At 38.4% G+C, this 17,404-nt stretch overlaps 1 protein-coding gene across 2 annotated transcripts in view; it reads right to left on the reverse strand.

Annotated features, from left to right (window-relative positions):
• The window catches only part of PLCB1 (phospholipase C beta 1), a 630,635-nt gene that overhangs the window by 84,632 nt on the left and 528,599 nt on the right, over positions 1–17,404 (reverse strand). For both annotated transcript variants that reach the window (XM_079784121.1, XM_079784122.1), the window contains exons 24-27: positions 13,419–13,548; positions 10,895–10,948; positions 7,216–7,435; positions 4,346–4,526 (exon numbers count right to left, since the gene is read on the reverse strand). In XM_079784121.1, coding sequence (XP_079640247.1) covers positions 4,346–4,526; positions 7,216–7,435; positions 10,895–10,948; positions 13,419–13,548 — 585 coding nt within the window. The remainder of the gene's footprint in view (positions 1–4,345; positions 4,527–7,215; positions 7,436–10,894; positions 10,949–13,418; positions 13,549–17,404) is intronic.

Below are 17,404 nucleotides of genomic sequence, written 5' to 3' on the forward strand. Positions count from 1 at the left end.
TTATTATGCATTCAGAGATCATAATAATCTGGCCACTCAGTGTAGACTGACCACAGAGTTGGGATTTTAAAATAAGGATATATAAGAACTGAATTGTGGGTAGTTAGAAATAAGCAGAGGACTTACTAGCCAGAGGCTGGGGGCCACTATCTCCTGGTCCCTTGACATATCAAGATTTGCAAACTTTCCCTTATACATAAGTACACTGAGTGGCCAGATTATTATGTGTTCAGAGATCATAATAATCTGGCCACTCATTGTATGTATATATGTAAATATATATGTATTGTATATAAATATACACAGCTAGAAATATATATGCATACATTTGTATGTACGGGGTGGACAAAAGTAGGTTTGCAGTAGTTTATATGAAAAGTAATACAGCAATTAATAAATAATACAAGTATAAACTGTGTTTTGCATACTGACAACTGTAAACCTACTTTTGCCCACCCCTATATGTATGTATGTGTGTGTATATATATATATATATATATATATATATATATATATATATGTATATATATATATATATGCTTATTTTTTCTCATAATTAAAGGAATTCAATTGAAGATTAATATAATTTTTAACTATATATATATACCATTTCTAACTATATATACAGTTAGAAATATGTGTATATGTAAACATATATGTACACATACATATATGTGTATGTGCGTAAATATATATTATAGATGTGTATATATCTACACACATACATATACATATATGTATACATATAAATATACATATATATGTGTAAATACATATACACAGACATGAAAAGAAAAATAGCAACTCCATTAGGGTTACCCAATGATGATCAGGAAAACTGACACATAAGAATACATTTTGACAAGTATTTCATTTCTTATTTCATTAATAAAGTCTTTTATTGATTTGTCATTTTCTCCTTGGCAGAGAATGTACAGTTTTGGGGAAAATTATATCGTTATTTCTCAAGACAAATGACCTTATGTTCAAGTCAGACTGTTGGAGGAAGACAGAAAACACTAGCAGAACTGCAGTAGCGATACTTCCTGACACTGCAGTTCCTCCTGGGGCATAGACTTCAGCCAGGCAACCACAGAAGGGAGATAATTCTAGATTGGCTCCCAGGCAGGCAGCAACAGCAGGTGGTGCTGATAGAAACCATTAAAAGAAGAGGATGAGCCCCTTCAGGCCATAGCAGGATGTCAGAAAATGCAATACACAGTTGTGTTTGAACTCAAGATCTCTTAGCCAATCCATGTACTGGAGGGGAGGGAGGGAGGCTTACACTTAAAACAATGTTTTCTGTACATTATCTCATTATTCCTTCTTACAGTTTAATGAAGTGAGGATTATTTTTATCTTCAATGGACAAATGAGGAAGTACAGATACCCAGTGGGGAGCATTGGCCAGAAATGATGAGATTTGAGACAAGACCTGCACTCATCACCATTCCCATCCTGATGGGTCATCTATTCACAGCTGATCAATATTCACCTGAGCTTTCACTACCCAGAGCTTTCCCTGTGAAACACCGGGACTGGCAGGGACCTGGGAAACTCAGGTGGCTGGGCACTAGTGTGGGTTTGGAGCCACAAATGAGGGCTGCGGGGACAGGCAGGAGGATGTATAAGAAGAATATGGGCCATTAAGGTTAATGTGAAGGAAGGAAGACATGAATGGGATTAGAACATGTGGGAGACTTAAAATACATCAGAGGAGAAAAGGTGGGATGCAGAGCAAAACAAAACAAGCCTCTGCACAGAATAGAGTGTGATGACTGAGAGAAAGTGAGGAAATATTTTCTTAAAGCCACCAAGAAGGAAGAAATGAGAAAACAAAATGTCAGGCCAAGCACTGCTGAGACGGAGGAGCGGCCCATGGACCTCTCCACAAAATCCCCTCTCACTATGCTGAGGGTGTCAAGCCTTGAATTCTGATGCTGTGGCTGATTATTGAGAGTGATGGAGAAATCCTCAGGGAGATTCCCTAAAAATATCCTGCACTTAGCACAGTCACTTCAAAATTAAAATCTAGCCCTAATTGAATGGGCAAAACTCAGGATCAACCTTTGGCAGTTGATGAAAACAGATAAACAAGTTATAGCCAATTCCTCAAGTGAGTAGCTCTTCCTTGGAACAGGAGTCCTTAACTGGGGTCTACAGACCCTCATAATTCCTGTGGAAAGATTTTAGGGAGCACAAGAACTTAAATAAGGTGGAGAAACTTACGTCTTTATTTTCACTCACCTCCACCTGAAAGTAACCCTTTTCTTTTATTGTGAATTTAGGTCGGAAATCACAGGAGCAATTTCCATAGGATCTACGACTTGGGCACCAATAGATACTCATCCAGCTTGATGATCAGCTGTCAGTAGTCAGCAGTTCAATTTCCCATTTAAACTAAAAGGAATTTTAGGCTCATTCTAGTCTTATTGAGCAAAGGTAAGGGTAGATAGGTCTAAAACTGTGCTTCTTCAACTTGAATGTGTAACCGATCACTTGGGATTCCTTTTAAAATGCAAATTGTGATTTAGCAGATGGGGGCCAGGTGAGTGGGGGGCTTCACTTGAAGTAACCAGACTGCAGAACTCTTTGGATATAGAACTTTAGATGAAGATCCTTATGTGGGCATGTATAAAAAAAAATCCTTTGAAGGTAGAGTCTATGTCACTTGGTGTGCATTTTACACCTCCCTGATAATATGAACAATTCCTTAAAATAGTTCCCTGGCATTTATCAGTGTATAGAGTTAGACATACTGTTCTCACAAACGTATTTTCATATCAATTTGTTGAGACCTTTATTATTTCATTGATTCACCTGGTACTATAACTGTTTTAATATATGTTCTCTAAGTGTGCGGTGACCATGTCTTCAACTTTATTTCCAGTGTCTACCAGAGCATTTTGTAAACATTTACTTTTTTATGAATATTTAGCAGGTAGCTTACCGATACCATGGTTTCTTTCTAGATCCTTGAACTGTGGGTGCTGGCATTTGAAAATCCTTAACAAAGATACATGTGTATTTAATTCCCAAAGCAATTTTGGAAGATAAAATATCTTGTTTTAATTTTTCTCATCACCCAAATACTCCTTTTTACCTGGGGCCTACTGACTTTTTAATTACACTTCCGTTTGTCTAATTTAGCCTAAAAGGCCTGTTCATAATTCAGAACCACAACCAAAGATAGAACTGACAGTTCTGCGTGCCTTTCACTAAAAAGATTTCCCAGCAGAAATGGAGTTGACTGAAGGTTCTGATACACACATTAGCTAAAAGGCATGAAGTGTATATTGCGGATGCTCCCCAATGGCTCTAAAATAAACGTTGGTTCTAAATCCACAGTCTTTGGGCTTAGCCCTCTTAACAAAGGCCCATATGTGTGTGTCCAAAGCCCCACAGTGTTTGGGGCTTAATCTGAGATCCAAACTCACAATTTAAAAACCATTGAACTATACACTTTAAATGAGTGAACTGCGTGGTATGTGAAATAAGTCTTTTAAATAAAAAAGAGAGCCCTGGCCAGTGTGGCTCAGTTGGTTGGGTGTCATCCCATGCATTGAAAGGTTGCCAGTTTGATTCCCGATCAGGGCACATGCCCAGGTTGCAGTTCAATCCCCTGAATGGGCATGCAGGAGGCAGCCAATCAATGTTTTACTCTTACATCAATATTTCTCTCTCTCCCACTCTCTGTTCCTCTCTCTCTAAAAATAAAATGTAAAATACATTTTTAAAAGAAAAAAGAGAGAGTGGCACAGTACCCAATCATCCTAATGAAGGAGTTGGCTGTGTACTCACAGTCGATGCAATAGGTGTGAGGTCATTATCATAACGTTGGCTTGACATCTGAATTAGTGGAGGCACCTGCACTATGGTTTTAAAGCAGGAGTCCTAGAGTCAGAAGATCAAATCCCAACTGCACCACTTTCTAGTTGTGAAGCCTTGGGAAAGTCACTACATTTCTCGGTAAGATTTTTAATCGGCTAAATGGGCTTACAACAGTACCCAAATCCAGTGGTTATAATGAAGGTTAAATTGGGCAGTTCCTGTAAATGGCTTAGCACAGTCCATAGCCCCATGTGGGAGCTCAATACATAGTAATTATGTTATTACTATTTTCTGGAGTACTAGGGATGGTGCACTATTATTGATCTGAAAAACATATCTTACCTCTCCCTATAACCTGGCATCAAAATAATATTATTGGGGGAGGAAGCAACAGGAAGGCGCCAGCCACATCTGCCGCAGTCTAATTTTAAGTTATCCCAAGTTTTCATCAAAAGTTTTCTATTGAAAATAGGGTTCCGGCCATACAAACATAAACCACGTTTCTTGGGCTTACCAGTTTAATATGTTCTCGCTTCTGGTATTTTTCACTATAATACTGTTCTTGTCGAAGATTAAGCAGTTGCTGTTGTTGCTTGTCCTTCAAGTCAATTAACTTCTGGGTCATTTCGGCATCCAGGGCAGCCAGATCGTGCTCAATGGTTGATGAGCCGTGGTCAGGGCTGCTGGGTTCCGATCTGCGGAGACACAGAGCTTAACTCACAAAACATGCAGGTCACAGTATGGTGGAGAGTAGGCGGTTCACCAGGGCTCCTCCTAGAGAGAGCACTGTGTTTGGAAATAAATATTTGGATAATCCACCTCAAGGACAGGCTGGACTGCCGAGGACAAGACGTTTGTGACCACTTGATATGTGCCAGGTACTTTCTACTTTACATAAGGCTTTCACAACAATGCAGAGGAGAATGACTATCTCCAGTTAACATCTGAGGAAGCCAAGGTTCACTGAGACCTGAGACACTGTGCCTCAGGATACTGTGAGGGGAGGATACTGCAATGCTCCTCACCTGAGGACAGGCACCTGGGGGAAAGCAAGGTCTTGAGTACAGCAAAGAACCCTGGCTGGTTGCTCAGTGGTTACAGCCTTGGCCCTTAGACCAAAGGGTCATGGGTTTGATTCCAGGTGAAGGGCATGTACCTTAGTTGCAGGTTAGATCCCTGGCCTCAGTTGGGGAGGCAACCTGTGTCTTTCTCACATCAATGTTGTTGTTGTTTTCTCTCTCTCTTTCCCCCTCCTTTCTCCCTTCTACTCTCTCTGAATATCAATAGAAAAAATATCCTCAGGTGAGGCTTATAAAAAAACAAACAATTCCAGCACAGAATCATGCATGCCAGTGTCTGGACAAAAACTATCCTTATCTAATCTTCTCAACACATTATGTGGAAAGCTCAGTTGAGAGGATGGATATACGAGTAAAAAACAAGTCTAACGAACATTACATCCATTTATGGCTGAGTTATTTTCAGAAGTTTAAGGTGTATGAAGGAGGCTGGGAGGTGGCAGACATGATCAGGCCTCGGCGGCTTTGCCTTTTGAAAGGAGGCTTCTCCTGATGTGTCCTTTGATGCTTCATGCTTAGGGACTTCCGTCTGTGTGTTGAGGGGAAGTATTAAAAAATAACCACGGGAACAATGTTTCTCCATATTTTGTAAAAACAGAGTTGAAAATATCCCCCGTTGCCTAATGTTGCCTGTTTAAGATCCATGAGATGAATTTTTCTGTAATTTAATACCAGGAAAATGTTTGTCTCTCTTGGAAAAGCAAGCAAGTTTCCTTTCATCAGATGAGGAGAACTGTCTAACCCATATTTCCTTTTCGTGGAAGCTAAGAGCTATATTCAGTGTTCAAGGACAGAAATTGCATTAAATGGTTGGTGCTGTCCAGTAGAAATTCAAGATGTGCCACAGTTAATTTTTTCCACATATGTGATCTAAAATTTTTAGTAGCTACCTTAACGAGTGAAATTTATTTTAATAATATATTTTATATAACCTAATACATCCCAAATATTATCACTTGAACATGCAATTAAAATAAAATCAATGTAGGTTCATATAAAAGTGACTTATTTCATATTCTTTTTTTTTAAATAAGGTCTTTGAATTCTGGTATTTATATTATACTTACAGCACATTTCAAATTCTATGAGCCACTTTCCAAGGGCTCATTCGCCACTTGTGGCTGAGGACTCCCGTGTTGGACAGCAGGCCTAAGAAACTGGTAACCACTCAGTCTGTGTGTAGGTATGTGTGTATGATGTTTTTTGTTCTCTGCTTTTGGTAAGATTTTTACACACATCTTCTGTAAATAACTTCAACACTATTGAAAGTTTGCAGGATAAGACATAAGTAAATAAATATGTGAATAAATAAATGACTACATACATATCACTAAAATAGAAATTTAGGAGAAGTTTTAGGCCAAGCTTTACTGGTACTGCTTATGTAACTGCAAGTAAATGTTCATGCCTATAGCTTTCAGCTTCTTCCTTGAAGAAGTGACAAAAGTTCACCCAGATGGCTTCTGAGGCAGTTCCAGTTCTAAGAAATAAAGGTTTTGCTGCTTTTCAAAACCCTAGTACTGGGTTTTGATTGTGCTTTTAAGTTAATCACATGTTGAATCTTGTTTTCACAATACGGATCTGAAAAAGGCACCTTACCTCTCTCTTTAACCTGGCACCAAGGTAAGATTACTCAGTAAAGAAGTGGAAGGGAGGATGTAGTAGAGCCCTCCAACTCTCACTGACAGGTAGCTTACCTGCTCACATAGTTCCCACATGACCACATCAGTTACTGTGCGTGAGAATTATGTAGGTCATGTTAACTGCTGTGTCCTCCAGGCATACAGTTGGTGCTCAATAAACACTGGTTGAATAAATGTGCGAGAGATGCCTCTCCACCTCAAGTCTGGGTGCATGGAGCCTTGGGGACCCCTAAGTCCAAACACTAGGGTTACCTGTGCAGGGCTTCGTGGGTTAACGATGGAGCAGCAAAGGATAGGTGAGACTTCTTTCTGTATGACAAATTGTCTCTTCAACTAGGGTCTAGGTACATGGAAAAATTTCATACCCACTGGTTGGCCGCTGTATTATGGGAAGTCAGCCAGTTGATATTGGGCTCATAGGCTAGGACTCATGGATAGGAATCCCTGCATATTTATTTTCAGAGTTTGGCCAAATAAAGAAATTCAGTCCACAGGCAAAACTGAGCTGAGGTGACAGAAGAGCTACATAATAGAGGGAATGGGGTGGCTTTCCTTCTTGCAGTGGTTGAGGTGCAAAATACGATACAAAACATGAAAAAAAAATTCCATATAAATGTCTCTCTTCCTCATGCCATCAAACAAATCATGCTCATTCAACTTACTTTTTCTTACTATCCTTTTTGGCAGTCTTTTCCAAAGCCGCTCTCCTTCTTAAGTAGTCATTCTGAATTTCATTATATTTTGTAGTGTGCTCCTTGATAAGGTCAGTGGTTTTCTTGTGGTGTCTCTTAACCAGCTCTTTCATTTCTTTGTAGTGCTTCTTTTGAAGTTTTACAAACGACTTCTGTTGCTTTAGCTCTTCAATAGTCTGCGCTTCCACTTCTGCAACAAATGAGCAGAAAAGCTAACAGACATGGAAGGACTGAAAAGACAGACATAGAGAGGAGTAGCAACCTCTTTACTGAGCAATGTGTGTCTGATCCTAGCCCACCGGAGCTTAAGAGCAGAGCTTTGATGTCGAGCTTATCTGGGTTTCAGGGTGGCTCCATCACTTGCTAACTTTGTGACAATGTTACCAAATTTCTCAAAGACTCTATTCACTTGCAACTTTTTTAACCCTTTGCACTCGCTTGCTTTTTTCTCGATTCCTTTATTCTACTCAGGATTTAATTTTTTAAATACCCCAGATTTTACAAAGCACGGCAGTAGAATAAAAAACTGGAGTTTCTTTTCATACAAACTTATTTATTTGGATTTTTTTATATTTCAAATTATTGATACATTCAATAACCACCACACTCGACATCCGAGTGCAAAAGGTTAAAAGTTTGGGCTCCCTAGAAACAGAGCTCAAGAGAAGCAATTCGGTGCATGTGATTCCCTGAGGGAGGCTCTCAGGAGTGGGGGAGTGAGGGCAGCAGTTAATCGTGATGTGGGCTTAGATGGAGTCTGGCTCCTGCCTGATCCAACTGGACGCTCGCGAGTGTGAATTGTACCACAGAGTCAGCCACACCTTCAGGCAAGAGGGTCAGCATTTTGCATATTTGGAATAGTCCGTGGGGGGAGGCAGAGCCTACTAGAGAGGAAGCTTCCTTTTGGCTGAGGTCAATTTTCAAGAGCAGGGAAAGCTCTGAGCTGTTGTCAGCCATCGCTCACTGCAGCTTGAGGATGGGTCCACCGGAGGGTGAAGGAGATCTGTGCGGGACACCAATAGCATCCACCTTAGGGATCACAATGCTTCCCTACTTTTTAGGATTATTGTGCTGATGAAATAAAAGAATTGCTGCAAAACATTTAGCACAGTTTCTGGCAGTGTGCCTGTAGACGCTCAACTAATGATTGTTCGGGTTCTACCGCACCATCTCTAAGGGGCACTAGGCACAGTATAGACATAGTAGGCTTGTACATTTATCAGTGTCCTGGTATAAAGGAATAAAGTGAAGGAAAATCCCTTAATGTGATTTTCCCAATGGCACCATAAGTGACAGTGGCACCTTACATTGCTACATATTTTATCCAATGCTGGGAATACATTTAATGTGAAAGAGCTTGACCTTAAGACATTCTGTATTTTATTGACTTATTTGGTCAACTCTAGAAAATGCATTTAAAAATATGTTAACATTTCTGAAATTAAGATGAATCTTATAGTCAATGGAGTACAACAGTGTGCCAGTAATTTTTATCTCAGCCATCCATGAACAGTGGGTGCCTTAACGTTGACAGTGTCCTAACTGCAATGAATTACCATCTATTTGGACCTAGATTAGGTCATAGTTCACATGTTTCCATGCTTTGATTTGAACTCTCTGCTTCTGAGAGGGGGGAAAAAAAGTTATCATAAATATTTAGAACTGTCAAGAGAGTCAGAAATAGTATACCTATGCCATGAATAACAACAGATCTGAATAGAAGATGAGATAGCTAGTGAATTAATGTTGAAATCAGAATACAAATTGATGTTCCTAAATGCTGAGGTCTTTAAACAATTGAAATATGCTTCCCTTTCTTATAATGTGTCTAGTCTCCTGACATTCGATTACTTTTGGATAAAGAGGCCAACGAGAAAATCAGGTACATTTATTTAATGGTTTCCCTCAGGCCCAAATAGACTCATTATGATTACATAGTAAATTATTATATTAATAATTTAAAATCCCAAGGAATTGCTGCATTTTTTGGTGACAGATTCAATCCCACTTCTTTAAGAACAGTGTGCAGCACATCAGCTATGGCAAGTAGCAACAGGGTTCAAGATGTTCCAACCTGTGTTTAAAAAAATTCCAGAGAAAATACTTAAAAAAAAAAGTCTGTGTATGAAAGGCTATTATTTGAATATGCTCTTAAGCATACAGATAATGTTCATTTATATAAAGAGTCAAATATCACTCATAAACAAGCTACCCAGAGATAATCACCGTTAGTTTATTGTACAGACTCATGGCCTTTCTTCTATGCATTTATTTTTAAATAACACTGGAATCATGCTCTATTTACACTTCTGTCTCTTGTTGTATGTGTCAACTTTCTATTGTTACCAAGGGAACTAAATCTTTAAAACATGTTTTTAAAAATACGTTGTTGCCTGACTGGCATGGCTCAGTGGTTCAGCATCAACCTATGAACCAGGAGGTCTTGGTTTCATTCCCAGTCAGGGCACATGTCCTGGTTGCGGGCTCCATCCCCACTGGGGGCATGGAGGAGGCAGCCAATTAATGATTCTCTCTCATTATTGATGTTCCTATCTCTCTTTCTCCCTCTCCCTCTCCCTTCCTCTGAAATCAATAAACATATATATTTCTAAAAAAACATTCTTCAAGTAATTTTTTCTATGAATATTTTATGTGTTATTTTGGTGAAACATAAATACATGCCTAAAATATATATAAATCATAAAGGTAAAAGCCTATACATTTTCACAAAGTGAGCATGCTTCAATAACCATTACTCAGAACAACATAAGAATATCATCAGATGCCAGAGGCCCTCTTTTTTGGTTCCTGCTCCCCATCAAATATAATCCAATCGGTGTTTCCAATAGCATGAGTTAGTTTTGCTTGTTTTTGAACTTTACGTAGATGGAATCATAAAGAATGTGCTCATTCTTGTCTGGCCTCTTTTCTTCAACACAATCCTTGTGAATTTTGTGCATGTTGTGTGTGACTGTAGTTTATTTATTCCGAGAGTTGTATCCTAGTTCAGTCTGTGATTATACCACAATGTGTGGATCCACCTGACTGTTTAGGGACATTGGGCTATAGGAAGTTTGCAGCTCTTCCCAATAGTGCTGCTTTTGGTGAGCATTTCTGTTGTATATTAGGCCGAGTATCAAACATTTTTCAGACTTCATTAAGTATGGCTAACTGTATTAAAGAAAGCTTGTACCAATTCCAGTCCCACTCGTTTGTGAAACTAACCAAATATAAAATATTTCCCAACTGAATCATAGTCCTCAGACACTGAGTAGTCTGCGGTCACCAATGGATCATATTCTGTATTTCTAAATGATGGCTTACTGTTGTCACTATGGGAAGATATGCCTTCCTATTATCTGTTTCATCCATTTAGAGGATGAAACTATTTTTGGATTCTAAAATGGGTATCTTGTGAAATTATATTATTTTTATATCAATAGGATCCTATCTGCCAACGATGGTCACTTTTCTGTGATCATGTTGGGTAGTGTGGCCTCAACTAGGACTGTTTATCTGTAAGTATTTTTAGAGAAGAAATATGAATAATGTTAATCTTCAGAGATGGAGAGAAACCTTCTTTCCTCTAAATACTTACACTCTATAATATTTTGCTGCCTAATTCCTCTGGGGAAAGGGTGGTATTTACCTGTTAGAACACTGTGAATAAGATCTTCTGTTTTGGCAGGTGCCTTTACAGAACCTGAAATAAAAAGATAAAACAAATAGGCACTTTTTAACTTTTTACATTTTATTCTTCTTGTAAAACTACAATTGGCCCTTGAGTCTAAATCTCTTTGTGGAGAAATTACAAATTTTGGGAGAAAATTATTCCAAAAACTTCTAAGAAATGTTCTACTTTTGTTACGTTGAGGCAAACATAATTAAATGTGAATCTATATGTTCCATTTATAGAGAAAAAGTTTATCCCTCCACTTGAAATAAAAACCAGCAACAAATTCAATTTAGGCAATGCTACTGCCACCTTTTGGCAAATCAGGAATCGCGAGCGGTCTTTTAAAAATCAAATGCTGACAAGTTGGCACTAACCATTGTTGCAGACCAGATCTATTGGTGGATGCCAAAATCACTGGGCAATAGTTTAAGGAGAAACAGGATAGTTGCATCATCTAAAAGGATCTCCCCCAATATAGCTGTTAAGTATGAAGGAGAAAACCATACCTTTCAGTGGAGAAACCTTAACCAAGTGCTCCAACACCACCAGTGAGGAGACACATCAATACCAGGTTCCCCTGATATGCTGCACTGAGAAGGGCCAAAAATGTAGCACTTCAACCTCATCATGAGAAAACATCAGGCTGGTCCAAATTGAGGGACATTCTACAAAATACCTGACCAGTACTCTTCAATAGTGTCAAGGTCACGAAAGACAGGACAGACTGAGGGACTGTCATAGGTTGAAGGAAAATAAGGAGACATGACAATTAAATACAGTGTGGGATCCTGAGTTGGAACCTGGGATAACAATAAAAGGACATTAGTGGAAAGCGGTGAAGTTCAAACAAGGTTTGTAGTTCAGTTCAGGGTGTTGTGCCAAGGTTGATTTCCTGGCCTGAGAGTCATACTATGATGCTGACAGATGTTAACATCAGAGAAGTGGAAATCATTTTTGTAATGTGGTCTGTTCCATTTAAACAATTATTCTGTACGTCAAATTTTTTCAAAACATCAAGTCAAACCCTCCCTCCCCCCCACACACAAAAAGTCTAAATGCTCTTCTACTGTCAAAAGCAAAGCACAAGGCTATGTCACTCACATATTTAAATGACTTATTTATATTCCAGAAGCATGCAAGAGTTTGTATTTGGCATATAAAAACCTTCATTTGAAAATACCACTTCTCGTTCCTGATCAAGTCGTCTCACTGTTACCGATCTCAACAACCTTCTTGAAAGCATAGGCCCCTCTCATATCTCATACACATTTAATATGATTTGTTCTTTTCAACATCTCCTTCTCCCCCATGAGAACTGCCCCTCCCCTCCCAAATAAAGAGTCTGGGTTCATTGGTGGCATGCACTGGCATGAAAAGGAAGGGAGGAGACACGAGGCCATACTTTCATGGAAGAAAATCCTTCTCCCTTACTTTATTGACCAATTCAACAAAAAGTTATTAAGTACATGCTATTCCCCAGCTCTTTGCAAAGGAAACAGCAAACTGAAGCCTAACCTGGGAACCCTCCCCATCTACTGGGGAAATAGGACATGTGTACCACGATAATTGCCTAAAGCAGTCTTAGACTACATGTCAAAGTTAGTTGCATAGAAATCAAAGGATTTTGCTGAAAGTGAGACAGGAGTGTAGCTTTGGTAGGAGCACAGAAGTTGAAAGCAAGTATTTTAGGATCATAGGGAACTGTGCCAGTCTGGACATCACCCTTCACTGGCTATATGACCTTTGAGAAGCACTTTATCACCCCAGAACTACAGTTTAATCACCCGGACAATGGGGCAATCACAGAATCTACCCTCCTAGGCAGTGTCTAAGAGTTCAATGAGATAATCCACATGAAGAGTTTAGCAGAGTGCTGGGCACCTGAGGAGCGCTCAAGGTTATTGAAAAGTAAGTTGGAGCCTTGACTTAGTGAGGAAGAGCTAAGAATGAGCTTCTAAAGCATAGCTGCTTACAAGAAGTTTGTAAAACAGCCGCTTTTAACTTTATAAATTTTATTCTTCTTGTAAAACAACCTTTGGCCCTCAAGTCTAAATCTTTTTAGACTGCCAGCAGACATAATCCACCACTAAATAAAGACACCAGAAACCTGGGTGATATTTTGTTGTGACTTCATAATAAGAAGAGCAACTAATAATCCACAATTCAGATATGAGAATCACATAATATGATGCAGAATTTTGTTTTGTTTGTGTGTGTTTTTTTTTGCCTCAGGTACTTCATCAGCAGAGCCAGATGAGCACTTAGGTGTTTTTCTTGGAATTCACTCATTCATTCATTCACTCATTACTTCATTTGTTCATTCATTCATTCATTCATTCATTCATTCATACCTTTATCACACATTTCTGGAGCCCTTCTAAGCCCATGCACCCTTGCTCACATACTGTACGTAATTGAATCATGCGACCTCCTTTGTGACACAAACAAACTAGAGGCTCTTTGTCATGTTTTACAGCTCTCTTTTCTAAGGTTTTACCTGGAGCAGGTTGGCTGTGAAGGGCCTGGGAGGGAGGTTTGGGTGCTAGGGATGTAGTGTGATTTACTCCATTTTCTGCTGGAGTCGTCCCGGCTTCACTCGGAGCTTCTGACGGTGTTTCCCCAGGATCCTAAAATGGTAAACATCCTTTCATTTCCCATATTTCTTACTGTTTTGTTATTATCTTCTTAAACTATTTGATAGCATTGTATGAAAGCTGAAATTAAAAAAACAAAACTCCTTGTCCCACTTCAAGGAATCAGTGGAAGTCAGTTCTTGTGACTTTATTTCTCCCTAGCCTTTTTCCAAATATTCTTTCTTATGAGTTGAGTAAAATAAGCACAGAATCCCTTCACATCACACTGGAAATTATGATAGAAACCAAAGAACTAGAAATGTCAACTTTCTCAAATTAATGGAGAGACTCCTAGGATCCAAGTAAACACATTGCAAGGAAAGAAAGTTCAGAAGCTAGTATTTCAGTTGCACTGAATTTGGCTTAAACAAGTAGAGAAAAATGTGCAAAATTAACTACAGCAGAAGTGGGCTCCTGCCCTCTAGTGGCCAACTGAAAGTATTACAACATTTTTTTCTTCACAACAAGTAGTAGACTTTTTTTAAATCAAATTTTTATTTAAAGTAATATTTATATTCTTCCTATTTAAAAATTGAACAGAAGTGACTTTAAAACATGTTATAAGTGTACCAGTAAAAGGATAACTGGAAAGGCCATTTTTACAAGTTTTACAAAGGAGGAGATGCTATTTGATATGCTAATTGAATAAATCTACATCCTGCCCTTTGAAAATTGAATGTGATGATCAAACAATAAAAAAATAAGCACACAATACAATAAAAGATGATATATTATAGAACTGTATACCTAGAACCTGCATAATTTTGTTAACCAATTTTACCCCAATAAATTCAATAAAATCGAAACAAAACTTTACAGCACTATACAACACTAAAATGTGCGGAACTTAATTGAGTGGTTAGTATGGTAAGTAAAGGGTCTTGCAAATACCAAATGTGTGACTGAGTTGTTGGAGGTGCTGGGTCATTCTGTCCTTGACAAAGTCATCTAAAAATTGTAGTCCCTCCATGTAGTGGTTAGGATAACAGCATCTTGATTTGGACATCAGGTGGGTAAGGGGCAAGGCCATCAGTTTTTCTGGGTTTCATCATGCAGAAATCTAGTCTACTTGGAATAAGTGTGAGAAGTGAGTGTGGCTTTGTCTTTCCCGCAAGAAAGAGCTTCTTCAAACACATATATAATTTGTACCTTCAATTTCTACTAGCTGAATCTGCCCCAAATTTCTAAGAGATTTGGATCATTTCTAAAAACTATATCCTGATGCATTCATTCTGAAGTGTTTAGGGATGAAATATTCCAGTATTTGCAACCTTCTTTGAAATGCATCAATATAAGCCCTAGACAGTTTGGCTCAGTGGATAGAGTGTGGGCCTGCGGACTGAAGGGTCTCGGATTTGATTTCAGTTAAGGGCCATACCTAGGTTGCAGACTCAATATGCGGCCCGGGTCAGGGCACGTGTGAGAGGCAACCAATCAATATATCTCTTTCACATCGATGTTTCTCTCTCTGTGTCTCTCCCCATCCCTTCCACTCTCTCTAAAAATCAATGGAAAAATATCCTTAGGTGAGGATTAACAACAACAACAAAAACCCATGAAATAATGAGTGGATAGAGGGATGGATAGATTATTATATACCAGTATGTGATAAACAAATGCATTTAAATTTTAAGGATAGAATCCAGGTAATTGCTATTTGATGTTCAGTATACAATTCTTTCAATGTTTGTGTATGTTTGAACATTTTCCTAATAAAATATAGCACAACTTCTATATTTTGAAGCCTACCAGGAAGAGTTAGAAGCAAAAGACAGCTTTAAGGAGACAAATAAATCTGTCTCTTGACTTCAGCATTTGAAGCTTCTTGATTTACCAAGTAAAATGATTCTGGCTTTTATTGCAATTAGTACCCAGCATGTTCCTCCAGCAGTAACTGGAGCCAATTGGAACATGGAGTCAACTGATTCTTTGCACAGCATGAGCCATGTCATAATATAAAGAAATCATCAGCATTCATATGGTCTCACTTTGTTGAAACATTAGTGAAAGCTGTAAGTTTATATAAATATGTGTGAATTTGTATTAATGTCAGTCTCTCCCTCCAGACTGTAAGGTCTATGAGAACATCCTATTTTTCTTCTAATATATGTTAATAGTGCCCAGCATGGTGACTGACAGTTGTATTAAAAAATTGTATTGAATAAATAAGTGAATTAATAAATCCACATTTCCTGCTCACATATAATCAATAGATATATTGCTGATGACAAAATCCTGTAACTAAAACCCATCTAAATGTTATGTTAAAATAAGAAAAATTTTTCTTTAAATTAATCAATGAATGAAAAAAAATAAAGATACTGCTTTACTCATAAATACAGTTGTTTATTTAGGAGGATATTAAAGATTAAAGGCCATAGCTCTGCTGAATATTTCATATGTCTTATATATGTTTCTGTTCCAGCCAACTTTAATTTATTAGAAATACTGATATGGTCTCCAAATAATTCAGCAGAAATAAACTCTTGGAAGTTAGGCAGAAGTTATGGATTCATTCAAAGAGAACAGAGACCAACACCACTTTTTACATTCATCTCATGAGAATGAATGTTTCATAGTAAGTAAGCCAAATCATTTGGCAAATACTTACTAGAGATGCAATTCTTGGTTCTACCCTAGACCTACTGAATAGAAAACTGAAGGTGGGGCCCAGCAGTCTGGGCTTTCAGAAGTCATCCAGGTGATTCTGCTACATGATAAAGTCTGAAAACCTTGCTACTCAAAATATGCTCCACTGACCAGCAGCATCGCCATCACCTGGAAGCTTGTTGGAAATGCAGAATCGTGTGCCCTGCTCCAGACCTAATATATCTGCATCTGCAGTGCAACAAGATCCCCAGTTTAAAATTTGAGAAGCCCTGGTTTAAAGCAGAGTGGAAAACTTTGCCCTTGAGAGTCACACTTTTATAATCTCTATGTCATTGGGCATGGCAGGGATGACAACATTCAAGTGTCTGCATTCATTGCTGTTTTAGACAGAGGAACCGGAAGCCACTCTTGAGAGTCAATTGAAATTTTAAAAACAGAGACTGTATATTTGTCCTGATTGGGGTCCAGATTTATCCAGGGCATCCAATGAAAGTGCCTTGTAATCTCCAAAGCCACACAGAATGAAAGGGACAGTGGTGTTACCTAAAGGTCAGTTCCTAAAGGGCAAACTCTCTCTTCCTACTTTATTGGATGCTTTCAAGTTCAGGGGCTGCGAGAAGCTATTGTTTCTATAAATTAGTATTTAGCTACATTATTATTGGAGGAGGAAGATTTTCATTTAAGGCAAATAAAAAATGACCCATAAACTTCATATTTGATTTTATCACCAAGTTCTTGAACCATGGACGAGTACTCAGCTTATTTGCTGGGAAAATTAAATGGTCACCAAGGCCTTCCTGAGTTCATTACTGTGCCCTTATGAGGTTATCACCTTGGATTTTTGCTGTTTAACTGGTGAAATTTACACCAGCGCATAGGACCTATTCTTTTCAAATAATCAAATTTCTTCAAAGGTATCCCCAAGGGGCCATACACTGAATTAGGAAATAAACTATTTTAGATAAATTTCAGCTCACTGATAAGAACAGCTTTTTAAATCTGACAACTTAAAAAGCAGGCCTCTTAGAATAAACGAAATGTTAGTATTATCAAACAACTCCCCCTTTCCAGCACAAAAATGTGGAGATCACTCACACGCCTGCACTGGTATCATACACACAGACAATAGAGGGGACTCCCAAGAACAGAAATTTTGGCTTTGAGGGCTGAGGAAGGTTGGGATATCAGGTACAGGTATACCTCAGTTTTTACACTTTACTTTACTGTGCTTCACAGGTGT

The sequence above is a fragment of the Cnephaeus nilssonii genome, assembly GCF_951640355.1.
Source record: "Cnephaeus nilssonii genome assembly, chromosome: 11".
Lineage (NCBI taxonomy): Eukaryota > Metazoa > Chordata > Mammalia > Chiroptera > Vespertilionidae > Cnephaeus > Cnephaeus nilssonii.